At 37.2% G+C, this 25275-nt stretch overlaps 1 protein-coding gene across 1 annotated transcript in view; it reads right to left on the reverse strand.

Moving 5' to 3' along the window:
* LOC120776772 (four and a half LIM domains protein 2) overlaps positions 1-25275 on the reverse strand; it is a 241449-nt gene that overhangs the window by 154862 nt on the left and 61312 nt on the right. Inside the window, exon 3 of the mRNA XM_040107746.1 lies at positions 5247-5332. Coding sequence (XP_039963680.1) covers positions 5247-5332 — 86 coding nt within the window. The remainder of the gene's footprint in view (positions 1-5246; positions 5333-25275) is intronic.

Consider the following 25275-nt stretch of genomic DNA (forward strand, 5'->3'; position numbering starts at 1 on the left):
AGTACCCGCCGGTGGAAGCAGAGGAAGAGGAAGACCTCCATTACGTTGGAAAAATTAGGTGGAAAAGGATCTGTCTGCCGATGGTATCTCGAATTGAGGCCAAATAGCGAAAAGAAGAAACGACTGACGCGCTGTTAACTCGGCAATAATCGCGTAAGCGGTAGTAAAGAAGAAGAACTGTAAGCAAAAACTGTTTCATAAAACAATCTGCCATAGATATTCATAGAGGTATATTTCTAAAACTCATTTCAACTTCATTAGTCATATTGTGTGTGCGCATATTTAACGCCAAAGCTGTTTGCAATGAAAAGTGGAATATTTTAAAAACGGAAATGCGATTCTATCAAAATTCTTGCTATTCAATAATTTCAATTTTCAATAATTTTAGAGTTGTTTTTATAAGCCGCATTGGGCAAATGAACTTTTACTATTTCCATACCATTAAATCGCGCTTCGGCTGAATAGCAATTTTAAAACAACAGTTATTTATTTTATTTAACGTTTTAGTCTATTTTTTATATTTTTCCTTCAATTATTTTCCATTTATTTCGCACTCTTTCGCAATTCCAAACACACGTGCAATTATAGCGCTAAAATAAATAAATATTATGAACACCCACAGGTAAATATGTAAATACCTGCATTTACTCACCCATACGGCGTATGTGTGAGTGTGTGGTATTCACCATTGATTTGCATGTGCGACGACAAGACAAGCGATAAATTTAAATTAGCAATGATTTCTAGCTTGGATACGTATACGCCATGTGCACCAGATCTATTACTAATTGTACGACTAGCCGCATAATTATTGACGCGGTTTTTATTTGTTGCCGCTTCCAAACGGCACACAGCCATACATACAAACACACACACACACGTGCACATGGCTAGCAGCAGTGCTGCTGAGCTGCTACTTGATTTACTCAAATTCATGTCAGATATAATTCAGCGGCATGATAAATACCGAACGTGAAGGCAGCTAAATTTAGTTTTCATTAGTTGTGGCACCGTGAAAAATACTAATTTCATATGTGTGTATATAATATATACCCAATACTATTTCGCATGCAATAAGAAACAAATTTATTCGTCAATCTATGGTAATGAGAATTTAATGCTTGCTTAGCTGTATTTAGAAAATTTAGTTATTTCCTTTCACAAAAAGTAAAATCTGCCACACTCAGAGTTCTTTGGCCGAATAAAACAGTCGAAATTCATTCACTGTACTCACGCAAAGGTGATTGATAAGGAATTTTGAAGTGGGTAAAATAAAAAACTATAAAATATAAAGCTAAACGATCAGCTTGACGAGCTGAGTCACTTTAGTCATTTGTGTTTGTTTGTCCAAATTGAACCAAAACTGTTCAAGCCGCTGGGTACCGAATACGTGTGCCCCAGTATCAACTTGTACGGATGACTTTAGACCGAAAAAATATTGGTCAATATGTGAGATATATAATTGGAATCCAAAGAGAATCCTTTCCTCACAATGCTATGTCTGTGTGTCAATAATGGGTTAAATCGAGTCAAAACTCCCTTAGCTACCATATACCAAAACCAAAGATTTTCGAACTTTGGGGTGACTTTATACCGCATATATCGGCCAATATGTGAGTTATCTCAATGAAAATGAAGCGGAGCGTGTTTTACAGATGGCAGTATAGCTTTATGCCTAAAATGGATAAAACTGTACGAAAACTTGAAATAGCCTTCATATAACAAACATGTAACATCCGGGTGACTTTACTCCTTATGATTGTTAAGGCTGTGTGAGGTACCTTAGTGAACCTCAGAGAACATATTATTAGTATGTGGTATGTACTATCGAGATAAAAGATAAAATCGGTTTGATACAACCCCCAACTCCCTTATACTACATATGCATAATGATTTTAATTTTCCGATCCGTTTTGCACCTTAAGGTATTTTCTTGGCTTTGATTCTTGTTATAAGATTATAAAAAGTTCGATTGCAACCGAACTTAGCCCGTCCTTACTTGTTATAGGTAATTTGCTTAATAAAAACAAACACAAAACACATATGTACCTACTTTAAATTATAAATAAACTATAAATATTGAATTGAGGCATTAAGTAATTGGCTTAAGTATACTGACTCATGCGACTACAAATACTGAGCGTTTCACAGCGGCATCTGTCGATGAACATACGTCAAGCAGCGAAAGCTTTTACATAGAAAGCTTTACAGTGGTGGCTAAATGTTAATATTGCGAAGCATATCGTAAACAAAATCAAGAGAACGTTCTTGATAAACGTTAATAAACGTTCTCTGCAAAATTTGTTCGCTATTCAAATGTTTAATAACGTTTTCTTCTTAAACTATGAATAACCTCTTTTGCAAATTATTTTCAAAAGTTATTTGAACTAGAGGGAAGTAATAAAAAAACAAATTAGCAGAAAACGATGCATAGAGCAACCAAGCGCTGAGGTATACACACATAGGTAAACCGTGTTTTTTTAACATGTGGTTGTCAATGAGGAAATGCTTCTTTCGAAGTTAGTCTTGATAGCTGGTACTAGATTTCGATTGGTTTTACTTCTTAACTGGCTTATGCACTTATAGCCGTGTTAAATGCAGTCAGATGTGTCGTATTGTCGTTATTCGGCGCCAATTCGAGATACCAAGTGCAGCCAGGTCCTTCTCCAACTGATATCTCCAACGGAGTGCATGTCTTCCTCTTCCTCTGCTTCCCCTCGCGGGTACTGAATGGAAAACCTTCAAAGCTGAAGTGCTCACTTCCATCCGGACAACATGACCTGCCACTAGCGCAGCCACTGTCTCTTGATTCTTCTTTGCCAATTTCGCCGCATATCTAGTACAGCTAATCGCTCCATTGACTGCGGTACTTGCAGTTGCCAGTACACAAAGCACCATACATTTTCTGCAAAACCTTTCTCCCGAACACTCCTAAGACCGTCTCATCAGATGATGTCATTGCCCATGCCTCCACTTCCCGGGAATGATGAAGGACTTGTCGAGTTTGGTCTTTGTTCTTTGAGAGAGGACTTTACTTTTCAGTTGCCTACTCAGTCTAAGGTAACACCTGTTAGCACGAGTCTGCGTAGGATTTCATGGCTGATATTGCTGTTGGTGTTGATATGGGTTCCAAGATAGACGAATTTATCTCCGACTTTAAAGTTATGACTGTCAACAGTGACGTACGAGCCAAGCCGCGAATGCGATGACTATTTGTTTGATGACAGGAGATATTTAGTCTTGTCGTCGTTCACAGCCAGATTCATAAGCTTGGCTTCATTAGCCAGTCTGGTGAAAGCAGAATTAACGGCGCGGTTATTGAGGCCAATGATATCAACATCATCGGCGGCAGCAGCCATACGCTCTTATAGAAAATTGCACCGGCTCGATTAAGCTCTGCAGCTCGAATTATTTTATCCAGCAAAAGATTTAAGAAGTTACACTGCAGGGAGCCTTCATGTCTGAAACATAACTTGGTATCGAACGGCTCGGAGAGGTCCTTCTCTATCCTGACCGAGATTTTTTTTGCTCAGCGTCAACGGGGATAACAAGTTCAGACTTAACGGCATAGAGGTAGCTCCTTTTCATGTTGTAAAATGCGACTTTAAAATCGACGAAGAGGTGGTGTGTCTGGATCTTCCTCTCACGGGTTTTTTTCCAAAGTATGGCGCATGATGATGGTCTGGTCGGTGGTAGATTTCAAGATCCAATCAGTTTTTTGACGATGAGCTTCAGTCTTTTCATCACAAATCTTGCAAAGAAGCTGATGCATGCACGTTGTCATCCTTTCACTCTCGTATTTGAATAGCTCGGCCTGATATCCATCGGTTTCTGCCAAAAAGTCACTGTTTAGTGTGCTTTAGAGGCAGAAGGAATCATTGGTTCATATTTCTTCAAGAATAGCGCCATTCAAAATGTGACAGTCAATGAGGGTCGCTATCGAGGAGTCGAGTCCGAGGAAGGCGACGACATGGGTTCGGTCTCTTCGACTAAACAAGCCGACACTAAATGTCGATTGAACTTCGGTTCCAATATGGTAAGGTGCTGCCTGCATGTAAAACGTCAGCCAATGAAAAAAATCCAAGTACTATAGTAAAATTTGGGCGAGCGCGATCTCGCCTCTCGGGTATGTGATGTAGCCTCAAAGATCGTGCGATTTAGCGCCGCTGGACTTTTTCTGCCAGTTTATGTGAATTCGCTTGTCTACGCTTATAAGCCCAAGATGATTTACGCCTTAGAAGATGCGGCCCATTATTGCTGACATACGGCAGCTGCAAAAAGTTATTGAAAATTTGGCCTCTTGAATTTTTTAGAGCCAGTTCCGGCGGTTACTTGCCAGAAATCATATATAAAGCATAATGGCAAACCCTCATCTTTATAGTAACTAATAAGGCTAAATTCATGGTCATAACCTTTCTTTTTGTACACCACATGCTTAACCAAACGACACCCGTTATAAGTCAACCAGCAATAAGTAGCTCCTCTCCTTTTAACATATGTTCATGCTCTTAAAATAATCATAAAACATTGCTACGACCTTTACACATTAAAATTTTGTAATCTCTGAAATATCTCCCTTGTCAACGAAGCACCTCATCTACACAGGTATTCTACGCCCTCCACAAAGCACCGGCAGCAAAATTTTAATTTCATATTTATGTGCCCCTTATTTAGTTAAGCTGTGAAGATTTTGATATTTAATAGTGCAAGAGCTCTTCAAAACCGGCTGCTGAGGCAGTAACCATTTTCTCATCGAAAGAAGGGGGTATAACATTTATGATGTGCTCCCTGATGCTATATACATACATATGTATACTTAATGTACTATATTTGTTTGTGAGTGTGTGCGTCAGCTTATGAAGTCGCAACTTTTAAATACCATCTTTGTAAGTGTTGTGTGCAATATTTAATTATTCACGTCAATTGAGTGTTGGCATAAATTAAGTTATGGAAACACTCAGTTTAGACGAAACGTTGCAGGCTCTTACTCGAATGTGACAAGTGTGTTCGTATATGGATGTATGTATGTATGTGTCTGCGGCTGCAAGTGAAATGAGGCATACTCGCCTATGAGCATACAGGCTAGTGTGGGAGACTAATGTACAGGGCAAAGTGAACGCAAGTAATTCTATTAGATTTAGTTTGCATAAACAGAACTCACTCAGTGCCACTCAGTGTCTGCATGTGTGTGTGTATGTAAAAAGTCTTAAAATATTATATCTATGTAGGCATGTTGTTGCGCTTACCTCCAATCGTGCGCTGCAAAGCCGGGACAATTTGTTTTGCATTGTTCGCAGCGTACACCGTCGTCCACCTCTCGTATAACAACCCCCTGCAAAAAGGAAAAAGAGAAAGTAAAAGCGTGAGATAAATTATTTTTAAACAACAATAAAGACTGCAATTAAAGAAATATTATTTCACAAATATTTCAATTCAAATCTTATGAGTTATAACCACGGAAATTATTGCCCCAACGTTCAATCGCTAACGAGTTACCAAAACTCCTTTTACACTACTGTAAAGAAATATCGATTTATTTGAATAAAATGATTCAGCGATTCCCTAATCCTATAATCAATTAAGAACTCTGAAAACTTAAGGGGTTACATGGGTTTCACCGCGTAAAAAACAGCCTTTTTTCAACATTTTTTTCTCATATAAAAAATTAAATATTTTATGAGAATTTTCGATTGTTACAAACATACACTATTTACAAAGAAATACTGAAATTTTTGGAAAAAAGTATTTTAAATTCGGGCAGTGTGACGTCATTTTCGGTGACCCCTCGGAAAACAGATGCGACCGCGTCAGCAGGACTTACTTACTCAACTTAGAACTTGGACAAAGGAAAACAAAAACGGAAAATTGGATTTTTGGCAGACATTTTTACAAACAAATGAAAATTTCAGTGAAAATTTCGCGACTTTTTTTCAAATAGTTGTAATCGAAAAAAAAAATCCTACGACCAAGTTTTTAAGAATTGCATCTCAAAGACCTGTGTAAAATTTCAAGAAGATCGGTTGATTAATTCTCAAAACATCTTGCCAAACGACTTCAAAAACACAGTTTCGAGAAAAACGGGTTTAAAAATGGAGCACTTAGCCTAGATGGCCTCGAGCGCACAAGTTCTGAAGGCTGTATCTCCGAAACTAATACTCGGATCAACCTGAAAATTTAGGACAATATTCTAGAGGTGTTATAGAATGTAATAAGACGATCGATTTTTCGAAACGAGTAAATCCATGTAACCCCTTAATCCTATAATCAAGTAACAACCCCGATAACTTAAGTCAGGTCAGATCAATGGATTGGTCTTCTGAGAACGAGAAAAAAAATTTTGATGCAAAGGCATAACAGATGGCCTGTCTTACAATTATATTACACCTTAATGTTCGTTTTTCCCCAAGTTGGATTTTTTATACTGTAAACGGGATCACGAAGTTTGTAGCAAAAGAGGCAACGTCGGAGAGTAAATATGTATATACACACATACATCAGTATATCGTAATTAATTTAATTTAATCAGTGCGAAGAACTTTATTTTGAATGGTGTAAGCTTTATTCTAACAGGTCAATTGAAAATTCCCTGGCCAACCATATTAAATCACATTTTTTTGCCAAGTTATAGCAATCCTCCGACGTTTTGATACCATTTCTCTACTACGACTTGTCCTTTGTCCGAAAACAAGCCTCAGAATCGGCGACCACTACTTGATTCAACGAAAATTTCTTGCCAGCTAGCATACTTTTGAGATCGGAGAACAGGAAATGGTCGCTGGGTGCCAAATCTGGAGAATACGATGGATGTCAAAGCAATTCGTAGCACAGTTCATGGATTTTTGTAATCGTTTTCCCTGACTTGTTGTTGCATTTTCTTGGTGCAACAGCACTTTCTTTTTCTTCAAAAGTTTTCGTTTTCGGCGATTTCGTCCTTTAAACGATCCAAAGCTATATAATAATCGCTATTTATATTCTTTTTCTATATAGTCAATAAAAATTATTCCATGCGCATCCCAAAATACAGTCGTCGTAATGTTGCTAGTCGGCTCTGGCGTTTTTCCACGCTATAGATGGGGCACATCGTGTGCAGTCCACTCGTATAACTGTCATCAAGTTCTTGCTTCAACTGTTTTTCTCCCTTCAAAAAGTATTCCCGTATGCCAGTATTCCATTCGATGAGCCACGATTCTGGCGCGGTCAATTGCGTTTGCAGTTTTCTGGAAGCGACAGTAGAATTGCTACTCGACGCTAGCAGTGCAGTGTCAACAGTATAGGCTGCCGTAGTTGTGGACTCAGAGTTAATCACTGGAAAGTTAGCCGTGCAGAGAATGAAGAGCACATTCGATGGGCGAACTTCTAGGTGACTTTACACCTCATATATCGGCCAATATATGAGTTATCTCAATGAAAATGAGAAAGCTTGTTTTACTGAATACGGTGAATGGTATCTTTGTGCCTACAATGGATAAAAATGGAAGAAAACTTGACCTAGCCGCCTAATATCAGGGTTTTTGAACATCCGGCTGACTAGGCTGACTATGATAGGCAATTCTACGTGAGTAACCTTTATGAATCACGAGAAACATGAGAAACATTTTTTTAAGGCATAAAAATAGTTAATAGACAAAATCGGGTCGATCTAGCCCGAATTCCATATATGTACTACGTACAATGATTTCCGTTCTTCTAGCAAAGCGTATGTCGAATATGTCGGTCAGTGTATGAGTTATATATAGTATATGTACTCTGTGATCAAATTTAAAGGTGAATTTTGTCCATTTCATCTCCTTCAAAATAATCGCCTCCCGCTGCAATACACTTATGGCAACGAATTTTCCAGTCATCATAGCACTTGGAAAAATCCTTCGTCGTGGTGGCCATCAGAGCCTTCTTCGATTCAGCTTTTATATCCTCAATTGAGTCAAAACGGTGTCCTCGGAGCGGTCATGTGAATGTGAAGAATTCAACTTTAGAGTCACACAAATATCTCAAATACTAATGAATATCTTGACATGAAATTTAGCATAGATGTCACCAACAGTACTACTAACTTACAGAAAATTATCGATTCAGAAAACACGCGAAGTATAAATTAAAATTTCAATTTGATCACAGATATATATAAAATTGCTTAGATTGCGAATCACTATTTGACATTTTGCACCTTAAGTTATTTCTTACTTATTTACATATCCAAATAGTTCGATTAAGGGGGTATTCTACTCTAGAATTTTGAAAAATTCGATTTTTTTTCATATATTTAAAGTTTATACCCTTAAGGACATATCCTCCAAAGGATTTTTAAAAATTAAACGTATTTTAAGGGCTACAGTTACTTTAGTGACGCAGTACCTAGCCCCGTTCGGCCGTATCGAATTTTTAAACGCGTTTTTCTCGAAACTACTTTTTTCCACACGGTACCGGCATTATCTCAAGTTCTATACAACCGATTTACTTGAAATTGTGTGTGAACCTTCTTTATATAATCCTTTATCGTTCCTACCAGCATCATGTCAAATTGTTTTTAATATTTTAAAAAAAATCAGGAAGTTCAAAAAAAACAAAAACGTAAAAAATTATTTTTATTTTCAGGCAGTCGCCATTTTTCCAAAAAAATTTTTGAAAATTAAGAATTTCTTTTGATTTTTTTTTCAGACCACCAGGAGAGTCAGGATGAATGTCACCAGGATAAGCCATTTTTTTTACACCTGTCTTTCCCCCCCCTCTAATTATTTTAATTTTTAATATTTTTTTGTAAATTTTTTTTTTCTGTATTCTTAAGATATCAATAAAAACACCATAAAAAATGGATAGTAAAAATATTAATTGCCTTTTTTTACGACACTTTAAAAATTACCTGAAATTCATGCTTCTAGAGTAGAATACCCCCTTAATTTTAGCAGAGTATTCAAAGCCCTCATTTCTAAAGAAGCTGAAATTTAAATCAACAGGTGGTATGAGTGACCGGATTTCAGTAAAATATACTTAATATCAGTGCCGATTTCATTTATACTAAAAAATGTTGCCTGTTATCTGATTTTTCAATGAGCCCGGTGTAAAACCACACTCAGAAAATTTAAAAATATCAATTTGCTGCCCTGTGACACAAATGCTATTCATGCTTTTTTCAAGCTTCCATGGTAAAGAAATTAGTATCACGTGTATAGAAAAACTCTGTCGGAGAGCGTAAGAGTATTAAATGTACATATAACTAAATACTATGCAATATGATTAATTAATGCGGCATGCAGTTACAACGAAAACAATGCATGAAACGAAACCGATTGTGACACCAACTGCAGCAGAAAATTGCAACAACACCGAGCAATGATTTCACATTTCACAAATACAACCACATAAGAGTGCACATTCATGTGCATTGCAAACATGATTTTTTTTTTGTTGGAGAATAGACCTCGTTTTTTATAGCTGCTGATGCTGTTCTAGTACGAGTAACAATGAAATCCCACGTTGACAATTCTGGCACATTTTGCAGCTGCCACATCCTGTCGCCAAGTCCGACCAAGCGACCTTCCTCAACGAGTGCATTTATTTTGTGTTAATATGCCAACGCTTTTACTTAACCACATGCATACATGCCTACACATACATAAGTGGATACGTATATATGTGGATATGTATATAAATACATATGTATGTGGCATGAATATTATAAAACCCGTCCAAAAACATACTCGTTGCTCGTTGTTGAAATTGGTTACTTTCAGTCACCTGACAGTCTGTCCGAACTTTACAAAAGCGTATGTTTCAGGCAAGTTTTGTGATCTAAATTCAGCTTTTGTTCAAATGTCGCCCGTTATGTGCTCGTTTGCCTACTTATTTGTCCATATGTATTTATCTAAGCATGGCTGGTTCACTCCGTAAGAGCTTCCATCTGCACATACAAGAATAAAGAATTTAAAAAAAACAGAAATGATATATTTCTTCAGCCGAAAAAATTGGAAACTGAACTTAAAACGGAGTATGTTGGAAAATCCTCGTTAAATTCTAACTGGAAAGAGGTGCTCAGCAGAAAACGACGTAATATGAGGAGCTGAGACACCGTTCCCACGACAGTCGGGTATAGGTAACCGGAACGTACCACTACTTTTATCCAGCCAGGGACTGCCAACTCTGCCGCTACAACAACAACAACAACCTGAGCCATATACGTCAGTGTGAGCGCATTTGATTCATCACATTCCACACAAACAATTTATTGCACCATCTATTTATGAATAATTGAGTATATTAGGAATGCATTCGAATTGATCTCAGCTGATTTTAAAAGGCAGCACTAATAAGCGATAATTTGATAAAGCCACAAGTAGGTGGCGCCGTTATTTGAACGCTTCGTGCAAGCACGAATGAAAAGTAGGGCTCCGCTGGGCACAGCCAGCCACAGCTGGGTACTCCTCATGCAGTCATTAACAATTTGGAAAGAGTTAATTGTGGTTAAATGTCTCAATTTCTAAATTTAAAAGAGTTTACCTGCAATGTTTGAACAGTAAATCCAATGAAGATACAGTTTTTGATGCATTTTCGCGAACCGACTGCGCCTGCTTATATGAGGCACGGATATTTTCACTACAAACACATTATAAAACATTGATTGGAAATCTATTTCACTTTTTAATGCAAGAAAAGACATTAAATAACCATGAACTAGACAGAAGACTACACTTTTCTAAAAAAACTAAAAAAATCACTATTTTGAACTAAATTTTCACTCGCGACGCGGATACTCAACTGTTCAAATGGCGGCGGAAGTTTGACATAAGAATAGGTGTTGCCACTAGGTAGTGATTGAATGATATAAGTGTTGACAACAGGTGATTGCAATTAAATCAATTTATAAAAATATTATTATCTTTTGATTCAAAAAAAATTTGTTTCAGTTTAATAATATTTCCGATGTAAAAAAAAATTACTGCACACAATTTTCTATCATCCCACAAATTCTCGTTATTTTATGGTAGCTTAATTAAGGCCTGAGTTTTCAAACTCATACCTATTTTTTTTATATAATTTGACTTAAAATCTATTATATATATACATATATTTAAAAGAGTTAATGCTTAAATAGACTTAGGCCCGGTTTCACAGTCCATACTTATGTTGTACTTAAGATAAAACAGGAAAATATTGTTTTACAGTTCATACTTTTGTAATGCTTAAGTACTGAAAAGGGGAGACTTAAGCAGTGCTTAAATAACAGCTGATTTTTGTTTTGAATTTGCTTTGAATTTTCAGCGACATCTTTCGTAGCGTAGGGCAAGTGTCCGTTCGTTTGCACTCAATAACAGCTTATACATTTCCTTCAGTTCCCATAGGTGCTCTGACTCGCTAGTGATGAAATTTGGGGTTCTTTTGTTGTTTTCATCAATTTTTGATATAATTTTCCTCGCAAATTTATGTATTGTCTGTTATAATTTAAATATTTCAAACATATTTTTATGAATGACATTTGTAAAACATATGTTGCCCATAACGTTGCCATATATCATAATAAAATTTTATAAAAATTGAGCATTGACTGTGAAACGCAAACGACCACTCAGTTTGCAACAATACTTAGCTAAGATTTTATTTAGGCACAACTTAAGTATGGACCGTGAAACCGGGCATTATATACCATGTCTTTGCCGGAACCGCCGATATCGGACCACTATAGTTGAGCGATCAAAGTCAAATTCTAATATGGAAACTTTTTTAATTATGAAGGGTATGCCAAGCTTCGATGCAACGCACGTAACGGATTTCATTGTATTTTAGATAGATTGGATAAGGAGCATGCATCAGCTTCTTTGTAGAATATATGGGATAAGTCTCCTAAACATCGTATATAAGGTTCAGTTGAGAATTATATGTGAAAGAGTAAAGCCCACAACAAGTCAGTCAACAAGCTGATTGGACCTTATCAGTGTAACTTTAGGCCTGAAAATCAACAACTGACCAGATATTCACCATGCGCCGAATCGTGGAAAAGACCTGTTTCGACACAGACCACCTCTTCGTCGATTTCGAAGCTGCTTTTGGCAGCACCAAAAGGAGCTCCCTTTATGTCGCTATGTCTAACTTTGGTATCCCCGAAAAATTAATACGGCTTTGTAAACTGGGAAGGACCTCTCCGAGCCGCTCGATACCCATTGACGTTTCAGACAAGGCGGCTCCCAATCGTGAACTAAATAGAGAAGGTACCATCTTCTATAAGTGTGTACAGCTGTTGGCGTACGCCGATGACAAGTTTGAACAAAGAAGCAAAGAAAATGGATCTGATGAAAGAGGGCAAGACGAAATAACTTCTGTCACCAAACAAACAGTCTCGCACTAGCTGCTTGGCTCCCACGTCCTTGTTGACAGTCTTAACTTCGAAGTCATAGATAATTTCGTCTATCTTTTGGAACCAGCATCAACACCAACAACAATATCAACGCAGAATAACTCTTGCTAACAGGCTACTTCGGACTGAGTAGGCAAACGAAAAGTAAAGTCATCTCTCAACGAACAAATACCAAACTTTTAAAATCAATTATTATTCCCGTCCTGCTTTATAGTACAGAGAAAGGGCCGATGACAACATCTGATGAGTCGACCTTGCGAGTTTTCGAGAGAAAGATTCTTCGGAAGATTTATGGTCATTTCGGCATTGGCAACGGCGAATATCGCATTCGATGGAACGATGAGCTATACGAGTTATACGACGACATTGACATGGTTCAGCGAATTAAACACAGCAGCTAGGTCATGTCATCCGAATGGACGAAAACACTCCAGCTCTGAAAGAATTCGACGCAGTATCCGCTGGGGGAAGCAGAGAAAGGGGAAGACCTTCTCTCCGTTGAAAAGACCATATACGCAAATAAAGAATAAGAAGAGGTTGATCTGCCAGTGAGCTGGTTACGCTGCAATTGATATTTGGCGAAGACAAACCTGACAATGCCGCCTGACTGTCTGTGTAAACGATAGCTTCCTCTATCCACCCGAAGTTATTCAATAGAACTCCGCAGGTCTTCTCTATAACTAGTAACGGGGTTTTCAATGCGGACGCTACGAATGCAAACCGATAGAGACAGCAAATGACGCCAAAGTCTTTCCAGTTCTTTTGACATTTTTCTTCAGTAAGGTTTGCCAGTTCATCATGGAAAGATATACGATCCAACAACGAGTCAACGAAATTATCAAAATTTACTGCTAAATTTCGGAGTAAGTGGCCTTAACTTTAAGAGCGCTATGTCAAATGTATGGCCATCATAATCGTCCCGTCAGATCAACAATTGAGAAGACCCAAATCAGTCTCTCACACGTCTATCTCAAGCGTTGGGCATATCTGTGACCTCAATGTGGCGAATTTTACGAAAAGATCTTGACCTACATTCTAGCAAAATTAACACAAGAACTGAAACCGCTTGACCACCAGAATCGTCGTATGCCTCGTATATTCGTGAATTGGGCTGAATAACAACTTGAAAATGATCCGCATTTTCATTGAAAAATCATCTTCAGTGACAAGGCGCATTTCTGGCTGAATCGCCGGAGGCATCATTAGGCCGTACTTCGTCCGTGATGACCAAGACCGGCACGTTGCTGTAAAGGGGAATCGCGACAGCGTAATGATAACCGAATATTTTTGGCCAGAAGTGGAGGATATGGACTTGGACAATACGTACATCCAACAGGTTGGCACCTCAAGCCACACAGCGAATGTCACAATCGATTAATTGAAAACCAAGTTTGTTGAACGTTTTATCTCACGAAATGGCCCAGTCAATTGGCAGCCTCGGTCATGGGATTTGATGCCGGTTAACTATTTTCTGTGGGGCTACGTCAAGTCTATGGTCTATGCCAATAAGCCAGCGACGATTGATGAACTTCATACGAATATCGAACGTGAAATTGCAGCAGTATCGGCTGATTTATGCTTGAAAACCGACGAAAATTGGGTTCAGCGTCTGAATTTCTGCAAGCGTGCCCGTGGTGGCCATGCAATAGAATTCCATTTCCATACAAATCTATTTTCACAGACATCCCAAACTATAGCGCTTTTATTGAAAAACACGTTGGTAAGAAAAAGTAAGCAAAATCAAAATAACCAGTTTACTACCAAACCAAATCCAAATTCTAAAATAAATACCTTTCACACCAATCGTATTTGGTTTATCTCAACTTTTCTCAATGCCGAAGTATCTCCTCTCTACCGCTGGAGTTGCAAGACTTCACCGCGACGTTGCCATGCTTTGGTTTAATTCGTTTTGTTGCATTATGTTGCACGTGCAACTAGCCTTCTTACCAGCATTCTCACTTTATTGTAGAATGTTGCCGCAATTGTACTTGGCTGTAAGCAGTTTGTAAGCTTGTTCGACACTACATTGCTGCTCGTTAGGCGCAGTGTTGTGGTTGCTTTTATTTTTGTGTTGGGCTGTGACATAGCCAGCATGTGTAACATTTAAAGCTCGTGCCAAATCGATGACCCACTTTTTGGGCGTGACTCACTCACTAGCTGAGGCAAGCATGACAATGTTCTTTCAACGGGCCCTGTGCTATAAATAAATGCAGTTATGCCTATGCAAACATGTATAAATGCATATATACTATATATGTATGTCGGGTACATATATATACGCGTACACAAATACATACAAGTACACTAACACATCTATATAGTCATGTGCTGCTTTTGTTTGCGCCTGTTTGCCAAGTGCACTCGCAACCGTCACTGCATTTTCTTGTTGCAAAGAGCTATTAAAAATACATACAAGGCATACAAACAACAACAACAACCAGCAGCAAAAAAAGCGTGTAAAAAAACATTGTTTCATAATTCAGTGCAGTTAATTGAAGTTAAAGCGTAGGCGCATGCTCAACGTTCTTGGCGTAGCGTGGACTTCTTTCTAAGTACTTTCACACACACACACTTTTTTCTACACTCAAGTGGTTGTTTCTATGTTTAATTGTAAAAATGTGCCTATATTTATTTTTCAGTGAAGCACCCATCTCCATTTGAAACGGCGTGAGCTCTGCAGCGCACAAAACCTTCGGGCTGAGTACCTTTAACAGTTTTTAGTATGTGAGTTCGCGCCTACAGTAGCGAGTGGTAAATAAGCAATCAAGAGTCATTTTCCCTTCCTTGTTCCAAAGTTGCCGCATTTGGGACGAATAAGAGATTCAAGCGCTGGCATTTAATTCAGAAAAAACAACTGTTTGTTAGGGTTTATGGGTCGATGGAATGATCGGTTCATATTTTTTAGAAACTGATACTAATGAGAACGTAATCGTCACTGCCGACCGTTATCGCGCCTTGATAACCGACTATTTGATGTCCGAATTAAAAGCTCGTAATCTTGGCGACATTTTCTTTCAACAAGACGGCGCCACTTTCCACACATCGCATCAATCAATGGATTTATTGAGAGAACACTTCGGTGTGTAGATAATTTCACGTTTTGGGCCGGTCAATTGGCCACCAAGCTCGTGTTACATCACACCGTTAGACTTTTTCCTGTGGCAATATGTAAGGTCTAAAGTCGATGTGGACAATCTCACCTCGTTTCCGGTGTTGAAGCAAAACATCACGCGCGCCATTCGCCAGTTACAAGTCGAAATGCTCGAACGAGCCATAGAAAATTGGACTCAACGGATGAACCATCTGAGACGTGGCCGCGGCCAACATTTGAAAGAGATAATCTTCAAAAACTAAATGCGAAAGAATGTTCTTTAAATTTAAAGTTTCTGTGTTTTTTCTTTGAACCAGTAGAGAACCTCGAAATGGACCACTCTTTATTTGATCGCTATGTTATAGTCATCCGATATCGTTGGTTACAACAAATGAGCAGCTTCTTGAGAAAAGTAAAAAAAAAAACAGAACGACAAATTCGCTTATATGCAGGCAGACTAACCGGCGAACATGGCTAAATATGTATATTTTATAGTCTCTCCGTCCAACATAACTCAAGAAAGTTCTACTTCTAAACTTAGAGAATACTTTAAAAATAGTTGTTATCTTGCAATAATTGCAGCGTTGCAATTTTATTGCTTTCAACTGTATCGAAAAGTTTGATTGCAAACACACCTTCTTCGACAAGAACGAGTAGTGAAGGCCAAAATTTCAAACATGAACATAAACGAGATTAAATTGTTGTGAAATCGTTACTATTATCCACTTTTCACCGTTAATTACAAAGCCACCTATAATTACAGCAAGGAAAGACGTGACATTTGCGCAGTTATACGTTTCTTCTTGGAGAAGGTCCTAACGTTAAATTTTTTGAAAAATCGTCGTCGATTTTACTTTGATTTGATGAAATTTCAATACAAAAAAAAAATGAATTTAAGGGGTCAGGGTAATCTGGCCTGCTTTTTGATATTTTTTTCATAGAAATTTTTATTCTACAATAGAACTTTTTTCACATATCATGAGGAATATCGTGGAGTGTATAAACAAATTTTTTCGGAATTTTTTGATGACATCTGTCGAAGAAATGGCTGGGTGAATGAGATGCGTTTTCTCACTGGCGAACACGATTTCTCATCAACTGTAACACAAAAACCTAATTTATTCTTAAAAAGTACGTGAATAATTAACGTCCCTACAAGAATCATGAAAAAATTTTGAGATTTTTTTTTAATTTTTGCCCATTTTTTTTCATAAATTTTGTCATAACATTGTCAATAAATTATAAAAAATTATGAATTATGAAATAGGGACGATAGCCAGGCGTTTTGTGAACATTAAAAACAAAATTAAGCAAATCTGTTGAGTAGTTCGATCGGTATCATGTCCGCCAGTTTAAAAAAATGCGTTTTGAGAAAAACGCGTTTGAAGGCTGAGGTGTGCACTCCGAGCGCTCCGCACGTCGAGCGCTATTTTTATTATTTTTGGGCCTTTTTCGAAACCTTCCAATGGTAAAGTGGATTTCTACATTAATTGTAAGGGTATAGAACAAAAAATGCAAAAAAAACAAAAAATTCAAAAAAGGTACCCTACTGACCCCGTTTGAAATGGGGTACCATTATTATCAGAAAAAGACTGTCTCCGATTTTTAATAACAGACATCGCATTCACGCATAGGTTCGGTAAAATATCAACCGAATGCACAGACACTGTTTGTGCGTTGTGGTCCAAATTTATCCACACATTGAAAAGTCAGGGCAATGTTACCCATCGTATTTGGTGGATCCTGAGTTATGAGATTTTACCTAAAGGCAGGTGGTTTTGCGTTTTTGCTTCAATTTACAAACAAATTTGGCAGGTTTTCCATGTCGCCTTCTCCTCTTTATTTCGCTTATGATGTTACTTGTCCCAATCACATGTTTCTAATTCTTTCTTATAGGTTTTCTATCATTAATCTTAGTACTGTCATTCAGAATCAAGCGTGTCTTTTAATTAAATAATCTTAATAACAAAACACCTTAAAACTCGTTTGATTAAATGTAAATATTCATCGCAAATTATTTAATGTTTGTTTCCAAATCGGAGTTACTTATAAATTCAGCTAATTTGTGAGTCATAACCTACTTTTTTCAGATTAGCTATATTAATGGGAAAGGTTAATATTAACTAAGTTTTATTAGAATATGCTAAGAAAAAATATACGAAGAGAGCTAAAGAAATACTTCCAAGCAAGGAAGGGGTAAGTTCGAATGTAACCGAACATGTTATACCCTCGCAGTCAGCAAGAATCAAAGCCGAGAAAATGCCTTCAGTTCTTTATATTAACATTTTCGTGAAAAATTTAACCACAAGCACTAGGTCCACATTTTCAATATCTGCGCATTTTGACAGTATACCCTAAAAGCACTATTTTTGCAAAGCGTACTGGAAATTGAAATAATCAAATTATAATAGTGTTATATAGGAAATCTGACCCCACCAAGATTTTGCCACATTTTTTCACAATTGGGGAGAATAGATGCTAAGATTTAAAAAGTCCCGTAAATGTGGACGATGCCACGCTCATAGTCCTATTTTGATAGCGGATTCTATAATATACCTGTCGTGAATATTTATTGAGTTATCGTACTTTTCGTAGTTTTCAAAATAACCGCCATTTCTGGAGTGCCCGGGGTTATCAACCAATTTCACCAAATTTCGCACTGTCGGAGTGTCGGTAATAACCGTTTGTCACGAGCGAGTGTTTTTGATTGGTCCAATTAGAGGGTCGGGAACGCGTTGATCAACTGATCATCAACACGTCTATAAAATAAAGTAATTCGTGCTTGAGAATCGACGATTAACAGTCAGAGATCTTACTGACATCGTTGGAATATCGGAAGGATCGCTGAAAACCATTTTGAAAGATCGTTTGGGTATAAAAAAAGTGAAAGCAAGCGATAAGTAGTGAATCTATGCTTGCAAAATGGAAACAGACGATCAATCAATCGGCCGAATATTGTGGCAAAGGTGAGCCGAAGCCGAAAAAATCACCTCATCTCAAAGCTGGACAAAAATCAAGGTTATGTTGACAGTTTTCTTCGATTATCGATTTGTGGTGCACTCCGAATTAATTTCGATCGGCCAAACTATTAACAACTGCTAACTGTCATGCGTCACTTGCGCGAAGCCATTCGTAAAAAAAGACCAGAATTATGGGCCGACAACAATTGGTTGGGAGGATAATTCATTCGTTTTACATTTCGTGAGTTTTTCGCCAAATTTTCAACCAATATCGTGTAACAACCACCGTAATCGCCTGATCTCACTCCGTGTGTGACTTCTGGCTATTCAACACACTCAAAGGACTGCTCCATGGAAACCGTTTTGAGTCAATTGAAGACATTAAATGTGAAATCGTTATGCGCATTGAAGGCTATTTCGGAAATTGACTTTAACCACTGTTTCGAGGATTGGCACAAGTGTATTGCGGCCAAGGGGGATTACTTTGACGGGAACGACATCGGTTCCGAAAAATAAGTACTTTAAAATGTTGAACAAAGTCTATACTAAGCTTCATCAAGATATATAAATTTTACTCAAGCTATGATTTATACGGTCTGTTTGACGGAAGGACAGATAGTCACCCGGAATTCAGCTCCTTTCGCCATCCTGCTCATTTATATACATATGGATATATAACCTTACATCTATCTCGATTAGTTCTAATTGATATAAACAAACATTAGAGAAAGAAAAATATAATACTCTTTAGCAACATGTACCGGGAGTATGAAAAAAAGGCATGAAAGAATAGAAAATAGCAGAATGAAGGTAAATTTAGTCACGAAAGAGGCGATAAATTTAAACGTTAAAATAAATAAAACTGTCAATGGGGCTTACATGTATATAAATACCTAACATATTATAAATATGTACATATATATAAACATACATATGTACATACATATGCTTGTAAAAGTATACATGTATGTACATCCGTTAATGCATTTATAATAGAAATGAATGTAAAAAATTATATAATTAATAATAATTGTTACAATTTCCAATGAGTTAGATAATTATTTTGCACATGTCATTTTTTTCCATATTTTTTTTTCAAAAGCAAAATGCAAAAATAGAAAATTACGAGAAACTAATTTCTTATGACATTTTTATATGACAGCAAACAAAATAGGAAAAAGCTAAAAAAAATTATGGCAATAAAAGCGACCACAGCAGCTATTCATGTGGCCACAATAATCACAGCAACGAAAGCAAAAAGAGTTAACAATCGAAAATGAAAATGATCTCACCGTGTTGATCGCCGCCGTTTACACATGATTGGTGTTGGGACCGCGGCGCTCAGCAGATGCTCGCCAGGCGCAAAGATCGCTGTTGAACTGATCGAAAGTAGGGGAAGCACAAATAAATGTATATATGTTCATACATACATATGTACATATATGCAAATGTATACGTATCAAATTGTTGTATATACATACATATGTATGTATTCATCATTTATTTTTATATATTAAATGATATTTCTTAAGCAATATGGCTTAAGCAAAATTAATTAGATAAGTAATATAAATTTATTTCCACCTATTTAATTAACCAAACGTTATGTTGCAAACCGTCAAAAGTCCTCATGGAAGCTGTCAGTTATTAGTTAATTGTCAAGTCATAGAAACTGGTGAATCGAACAAGCGACTCACATAGATACCTTTAAATATTAAACTATTGAAAACATTTTATTTTTATCTGATATTCTCAAGGCTCAAGAATTCTTTCAACACAAGGGGTCCAATGGCAATTGTGTCTTACAAAAAATATCGACTTTAAGAATCTTGAAGTTTAATTTGAGAATCTCTCCTACTAGTTACTGCAACTAGATTTTTCTATTCGACTATTCGATAACTAAGTTCCAAAATCGCTCGTGTGGCCTGATAATTATAATTTAACTCCAAATCGCAGAATCTTGATCAATATTTAGGTACATACAAGATGTGTTCCAAAGTAAACAGGACTTGAATCTAGCGCCCCCTGGTGGCGCCATCTATTTATATATCGACTAATGCGTTAGAATCTGCTATCTTTATCAATTGTTCGGTGAGAATTTCATGACATTTCATCGGTTGGAAGTAAAGTTATTGCGTTTTAAGGGTTTATGTTTGTGTTATCGGTGCGAAAATGAGCTTCGAACAAAGAGCCAACATTATTTTTTTTTTAATTAGTAAATTGGAAACGTTTCAATTGATGAAAAAGTTTATGGCGATGATTGCCTATCCAGTAGCAGAGTGCACGAGTGGTTTCAACGTTTTCAAAGTGGTCCTAAGGACATAAATGACTATCAACATGTGGGCATGTGATCACCGGAAATTCCATCGAAACTGTGCGTGAATTCATCAAAAATCAGCCAAAATCACCGAATTGAACATCTCCAAAACATCGATTTATCGCATTTTGACCGAACATTTGGGCTTACGAAAGGTGTGTGAACGGTTTGTTCCGCAAAAATTTACTGACGACCAAAAATTGCTCAGAATCCAACATTCGAAGGACGATTATTTGACCAAAAATCACATTTTAACCATTAACCTTTACGCAGTGAAGAAAATATAGCAGTCGTAGCTGAGAGTGTACACGAAGACTGTGAAGAGTCGATTCGGCTCCGGCGTTAGGGACAAAAGGTTACCTGAAGAAGTTCAAGAGCTAATGGTCCGGTGGAATCATCGATCAATTTTTCTACAAAACTGAAACCGGTGAGAACGTAACCGTCAAAGGCGACCCTTATCGCGCTTTGATAACCGATTATTTGATGTTTGAAACTGAAGCCCGTGATCTCGGCGACATTTGGTTTCAGCAAGACGACGCCACTTCCCACACATCGCATCAATCAATGGATTTATTGAGAGAACACTTCGGTGAGCAGATAATTTCACGTTTTGGGCCGGTCGATTGCCCACCAAGATCGTGTGACATCACACCGTTAGACTTTTTCCTGAGGCAATATGTAACAACCCAGCTTCGATGCCGGCGTTGGAGCGAAACATCACTCCAAATGTCAAAGAATGTTCTTTCGAATGATAAAAAAACATTCCCCATTAAATTTGAAGTTTCTGTGTTTATCCTTCAAAAATAATAAGGAACCTCGAAATGGATAACCCTTTATGATGCTTAGTTACGCGAATGTTAAAAAGAAATGTTAACGATCATCATCATTTTCTCTAATGCTTTGTGATCTCTAATGTACCCTTCAGATTCGTTTTCATCAAATGAAATAAAACAAAGAAAACAACAACATGCGCGAATTACTTTTTGATGTGAATGAACAAAAATAAAAGAACTGCAAGTTCAAGCATCATCAATTTACGTCACATACACACAACAAATCATTAATAGCAATAATAATTCATTATTGACGGAGATGACAAAGAAATCAATCAAAAAAACTTAACTTAGGTCGCACCGAAGCTATAATACCCTTCACAAATACAAAAGCTTTCTTACAAGAATGTGATTTGTTTCGGTCAATTTGCATGGCAGTCATATGCTATAGTTATCAGATCTGAAAAATTTCTTCGGAGATTGTACCGCTATCCTGGATAATGATCTCTGCCAAATTTCTTGAAGAAATATTGTCAAACGAAAAAGTTTTCCATACAAGAACTTGATTCCGATAAGTTAGTTTGTAGGGCGATATCGGCGATTCCGACAAATTAGCCGCTTATTAGGGAGAAAAAAACGTGTGCAAAATTTCAGATCGATATCTCGAAAACTGAAAGAATATTTCACGTATATACAGACAGAAGGACGGACATGATTAAATCTACTCAGGTGTCACGCTGATCGTTTATACTATATAGATACTTTATAGCGTCTTCAACGTTTCCTTTTGGGTGTTCCATACTTCATGGCAAGCTTAATATACCCTGTTCAGGGTATAAAGACAACCTTACAGCGAAAGCAGCTACGCTCTGCGGAACGGCTATGTGTTTACTTTGAATTTTTTCACCTGATTACATTTCATTTCCAGCACAACACTTAACTCAGCATTTGTATTATGGAAAAAATAGTAAAAATTAGCAATAAAAATGTGAATTAAATTAACAATCGATAGTTGTTTTTGTTGGATTGGAAACCCCCGCAATTTTGCTCCACACAACAACAAGCGAACAGACAAACAGCAAAGAATTCCGCATCACAAAGCATTTAGCGAATCATGATTTTTGCTCGTGTTAAATTAAAGCACAAACAACAAAAAGCGCATAGACTACAAGTCGAGCAACAACAAAACTCAGAGACGAGTTAATGGTACTCAGAAACGGCAGTGACGACCAGCTGAGCCAGTCAAACTAGTCTCACAATTTTTCTTTCACTCAAGTAGGTTTAGATATGTATGTATATATATTTTCAAAAGAGCATCACCATGCATTTCTTAGTAAATCTAGTCCTAGTTCTAGTACCAAGCCAGAACAACTATTAATGCTCTAACACCATAAACACAAAGAACACAAAGCATATTTTCTTCCAGCGAAATTGGTGTCATTCAGTAACACAGTTTGAGCTTTAGACTTTGTATTACATAACTAGGTTAGATAAAATTTTACGAAGCTTCAGTAAAGAGAAAACAATAAAAAATATCTTAGAATTATCAACATCGGTTGCTTTTGCTATGATTCGCAACTTCAAAATTTTTAAGTAGCTTGTGTCTTCTGTGCAGCCTTTCGAAAAAAATAGTTTTTTTATACCCTTAACAAGTTATATTAAATTTCCCACTAAGTGTGTAACACCCAGAACGAAATGTCGGAGACTCTAAAAAAAATATGCATGTATAGAATCATGTTAAGGGTTTTCAGGATGAGCGTATCCAGTGGGGTTGCTTTAGCCATACCCATCTGTCTGTTAGTCGGTATATATGCGAACTAATTCCTCGGTTTTTCAGATATCGGCCAGAAATTTTGCACATCTCTCCAAGAAGTTGCTCATTTGTTGGAAGCACCGATATCGGACAACTATAGCATAAGTATATGTAGCTGAAATACAAACTGACCGATCCAACGCAAGTCTCTTTTTGATTTTAGAAGATATCCTCACGATATTTCATTCGGATTAATATACAAGGCGACAAGAGTAAAAGAATTGGGAGGTTGGAATCAGCAGAACTACAGACAAAGTGTAATCCTAAACAAGCTCAACATTAATAAATCAGACTACATTCTCCCAAAGCTGGACTTTAATAGACACCTCCAGGTGAGGATACCATCTAGACGAGAATGGAGAAGAGGTTCAATAGAAGAGGGCGATACCATCTCAGTCTATACCGACGGGTCCAAAATGGACTGCGGAGTAGGCACGGGGGTATTCTCCGCTGATCTTGGCATATCTCTCTCTATACGTCTACCGAACTCGACTAGCATCTTCCAAGCAGAAGTACTAGGCATAGAAAAAGCCTGCGAAGCTCTATTGGAAAACCGCGGGAATATAAATAAAGCAACTATATTTACGGATAGCCAGGCGGCGCTCCTGGCCTTGGCTTCATCCATGACAAACTCCAGCATAGTTCACAACTGCAAGAGAGCACTAAGCTCAATAAAAGACAAGCTCCAACTAAACTTAATCTGGATTCCCGGCCACAGGAACATTTTCGGTAACGAAAAAGCAGATGATTTGGCAAAGGCAGGAGCTTTCCTCAACGAATCCGAGGCGACCTTGAATGGATTTCCACTAAAAGCATATCGGACATAAGTAGTTTCATCGAAATCACAAAATGGTTTGGGAGAGAAGGTGAAACGTAATAGCAGATACTGGAGGTTCTACGAACAGTGCATCAAAATGGCACATCTAGTGCTAACTGAGCCCGATAGGGCTGCACTCCTACCTACCTAAATAATATACAAGGCAACTGTATAATCTCCGAATAAATTGTTCAGATAAGACCACTATTATTTACATGTTGCTGCTATACAAACTGAACCTTCAAAATAAAACTCTATCAAGAAAACTTTTCCATATATGAAGGATATTATAGCTTCGGTGCAGCCGAAGTTAACTTTTTTCCTTATTTAAACTTATTATAGTCCCAACAATCAGTAAATTGATATCAACTTACTTTTACTACATATAGATAAAGTACGAATCGGAGTTCAGTACTAGTTTGTTAACCTACGTGGTTGCGGCACACCAACAACTTCTCTGGTGACAGATTTGCTCTACTTGAAAATCTTAGCGCTGAATCATTGCTAGTTTCGATTTAACATCTGCTACTAATATGAGAAAGTTAAGCATATGCATAATACAAATGCATGTATGAATGAGAGTTAACCGATAATGATCATCAACATAGACAGAGAATCGAACAAAAAGGTAATCATAGAGGTTCGTATGACTCTACGCGAATTTATCTTGCTATCAAACGAGTAGCAAATTTCAATACAGTTAATAAGAATACTAAAAATAAATACGTATATAAATACTCTTAAAAATAAGAGGTTGGGATACATAGGTTTTGCCTTTAAAACATCTAGTATAATGGCGAAAAAGCGCCAAAAAAGGCTAGAACATTTTTCATAACACCTATCAAACAACAAAAATCATCGACTTTATAAAGTTCTCATAGCTTCATGATGAAAGTACTGTTGATTTTCACTCATGAGACTTGGTTAACAAACTACCATTTAGGTAAAACTGGAATCGAGTGCAAATCCACTTAATTATATTATAACTATTCGAGACCCTTTGGCATATAAATATTTGAACTCACTTTTCATATTTTCAGAAAGTTTATATCATGTACGTAGCTTCAAAATTAATAGGAAACAAGCTAAATAAAGTGAATATGATATGAGACGGCGTAAACCTTGGTAAACATAATTTGAGTGATTATTCCAGAAAGACAT

Source organism: Bactrocera tryoni, chromosome 5 (genome assembly GCF_016617805.1).
Source record: "Bactrocera tryoni isolate S06 chromosome 5, CSIRO_BtryS06_freeze2, whole genome shotgun sequence".
Taxonomy (NCBI): domain Eukaryota; kingdom Metazoa; phylum Arthropoda; class Insecta; order Diptera; family Tephritidae; genus Bactrocera; species Bactrocera tryoni.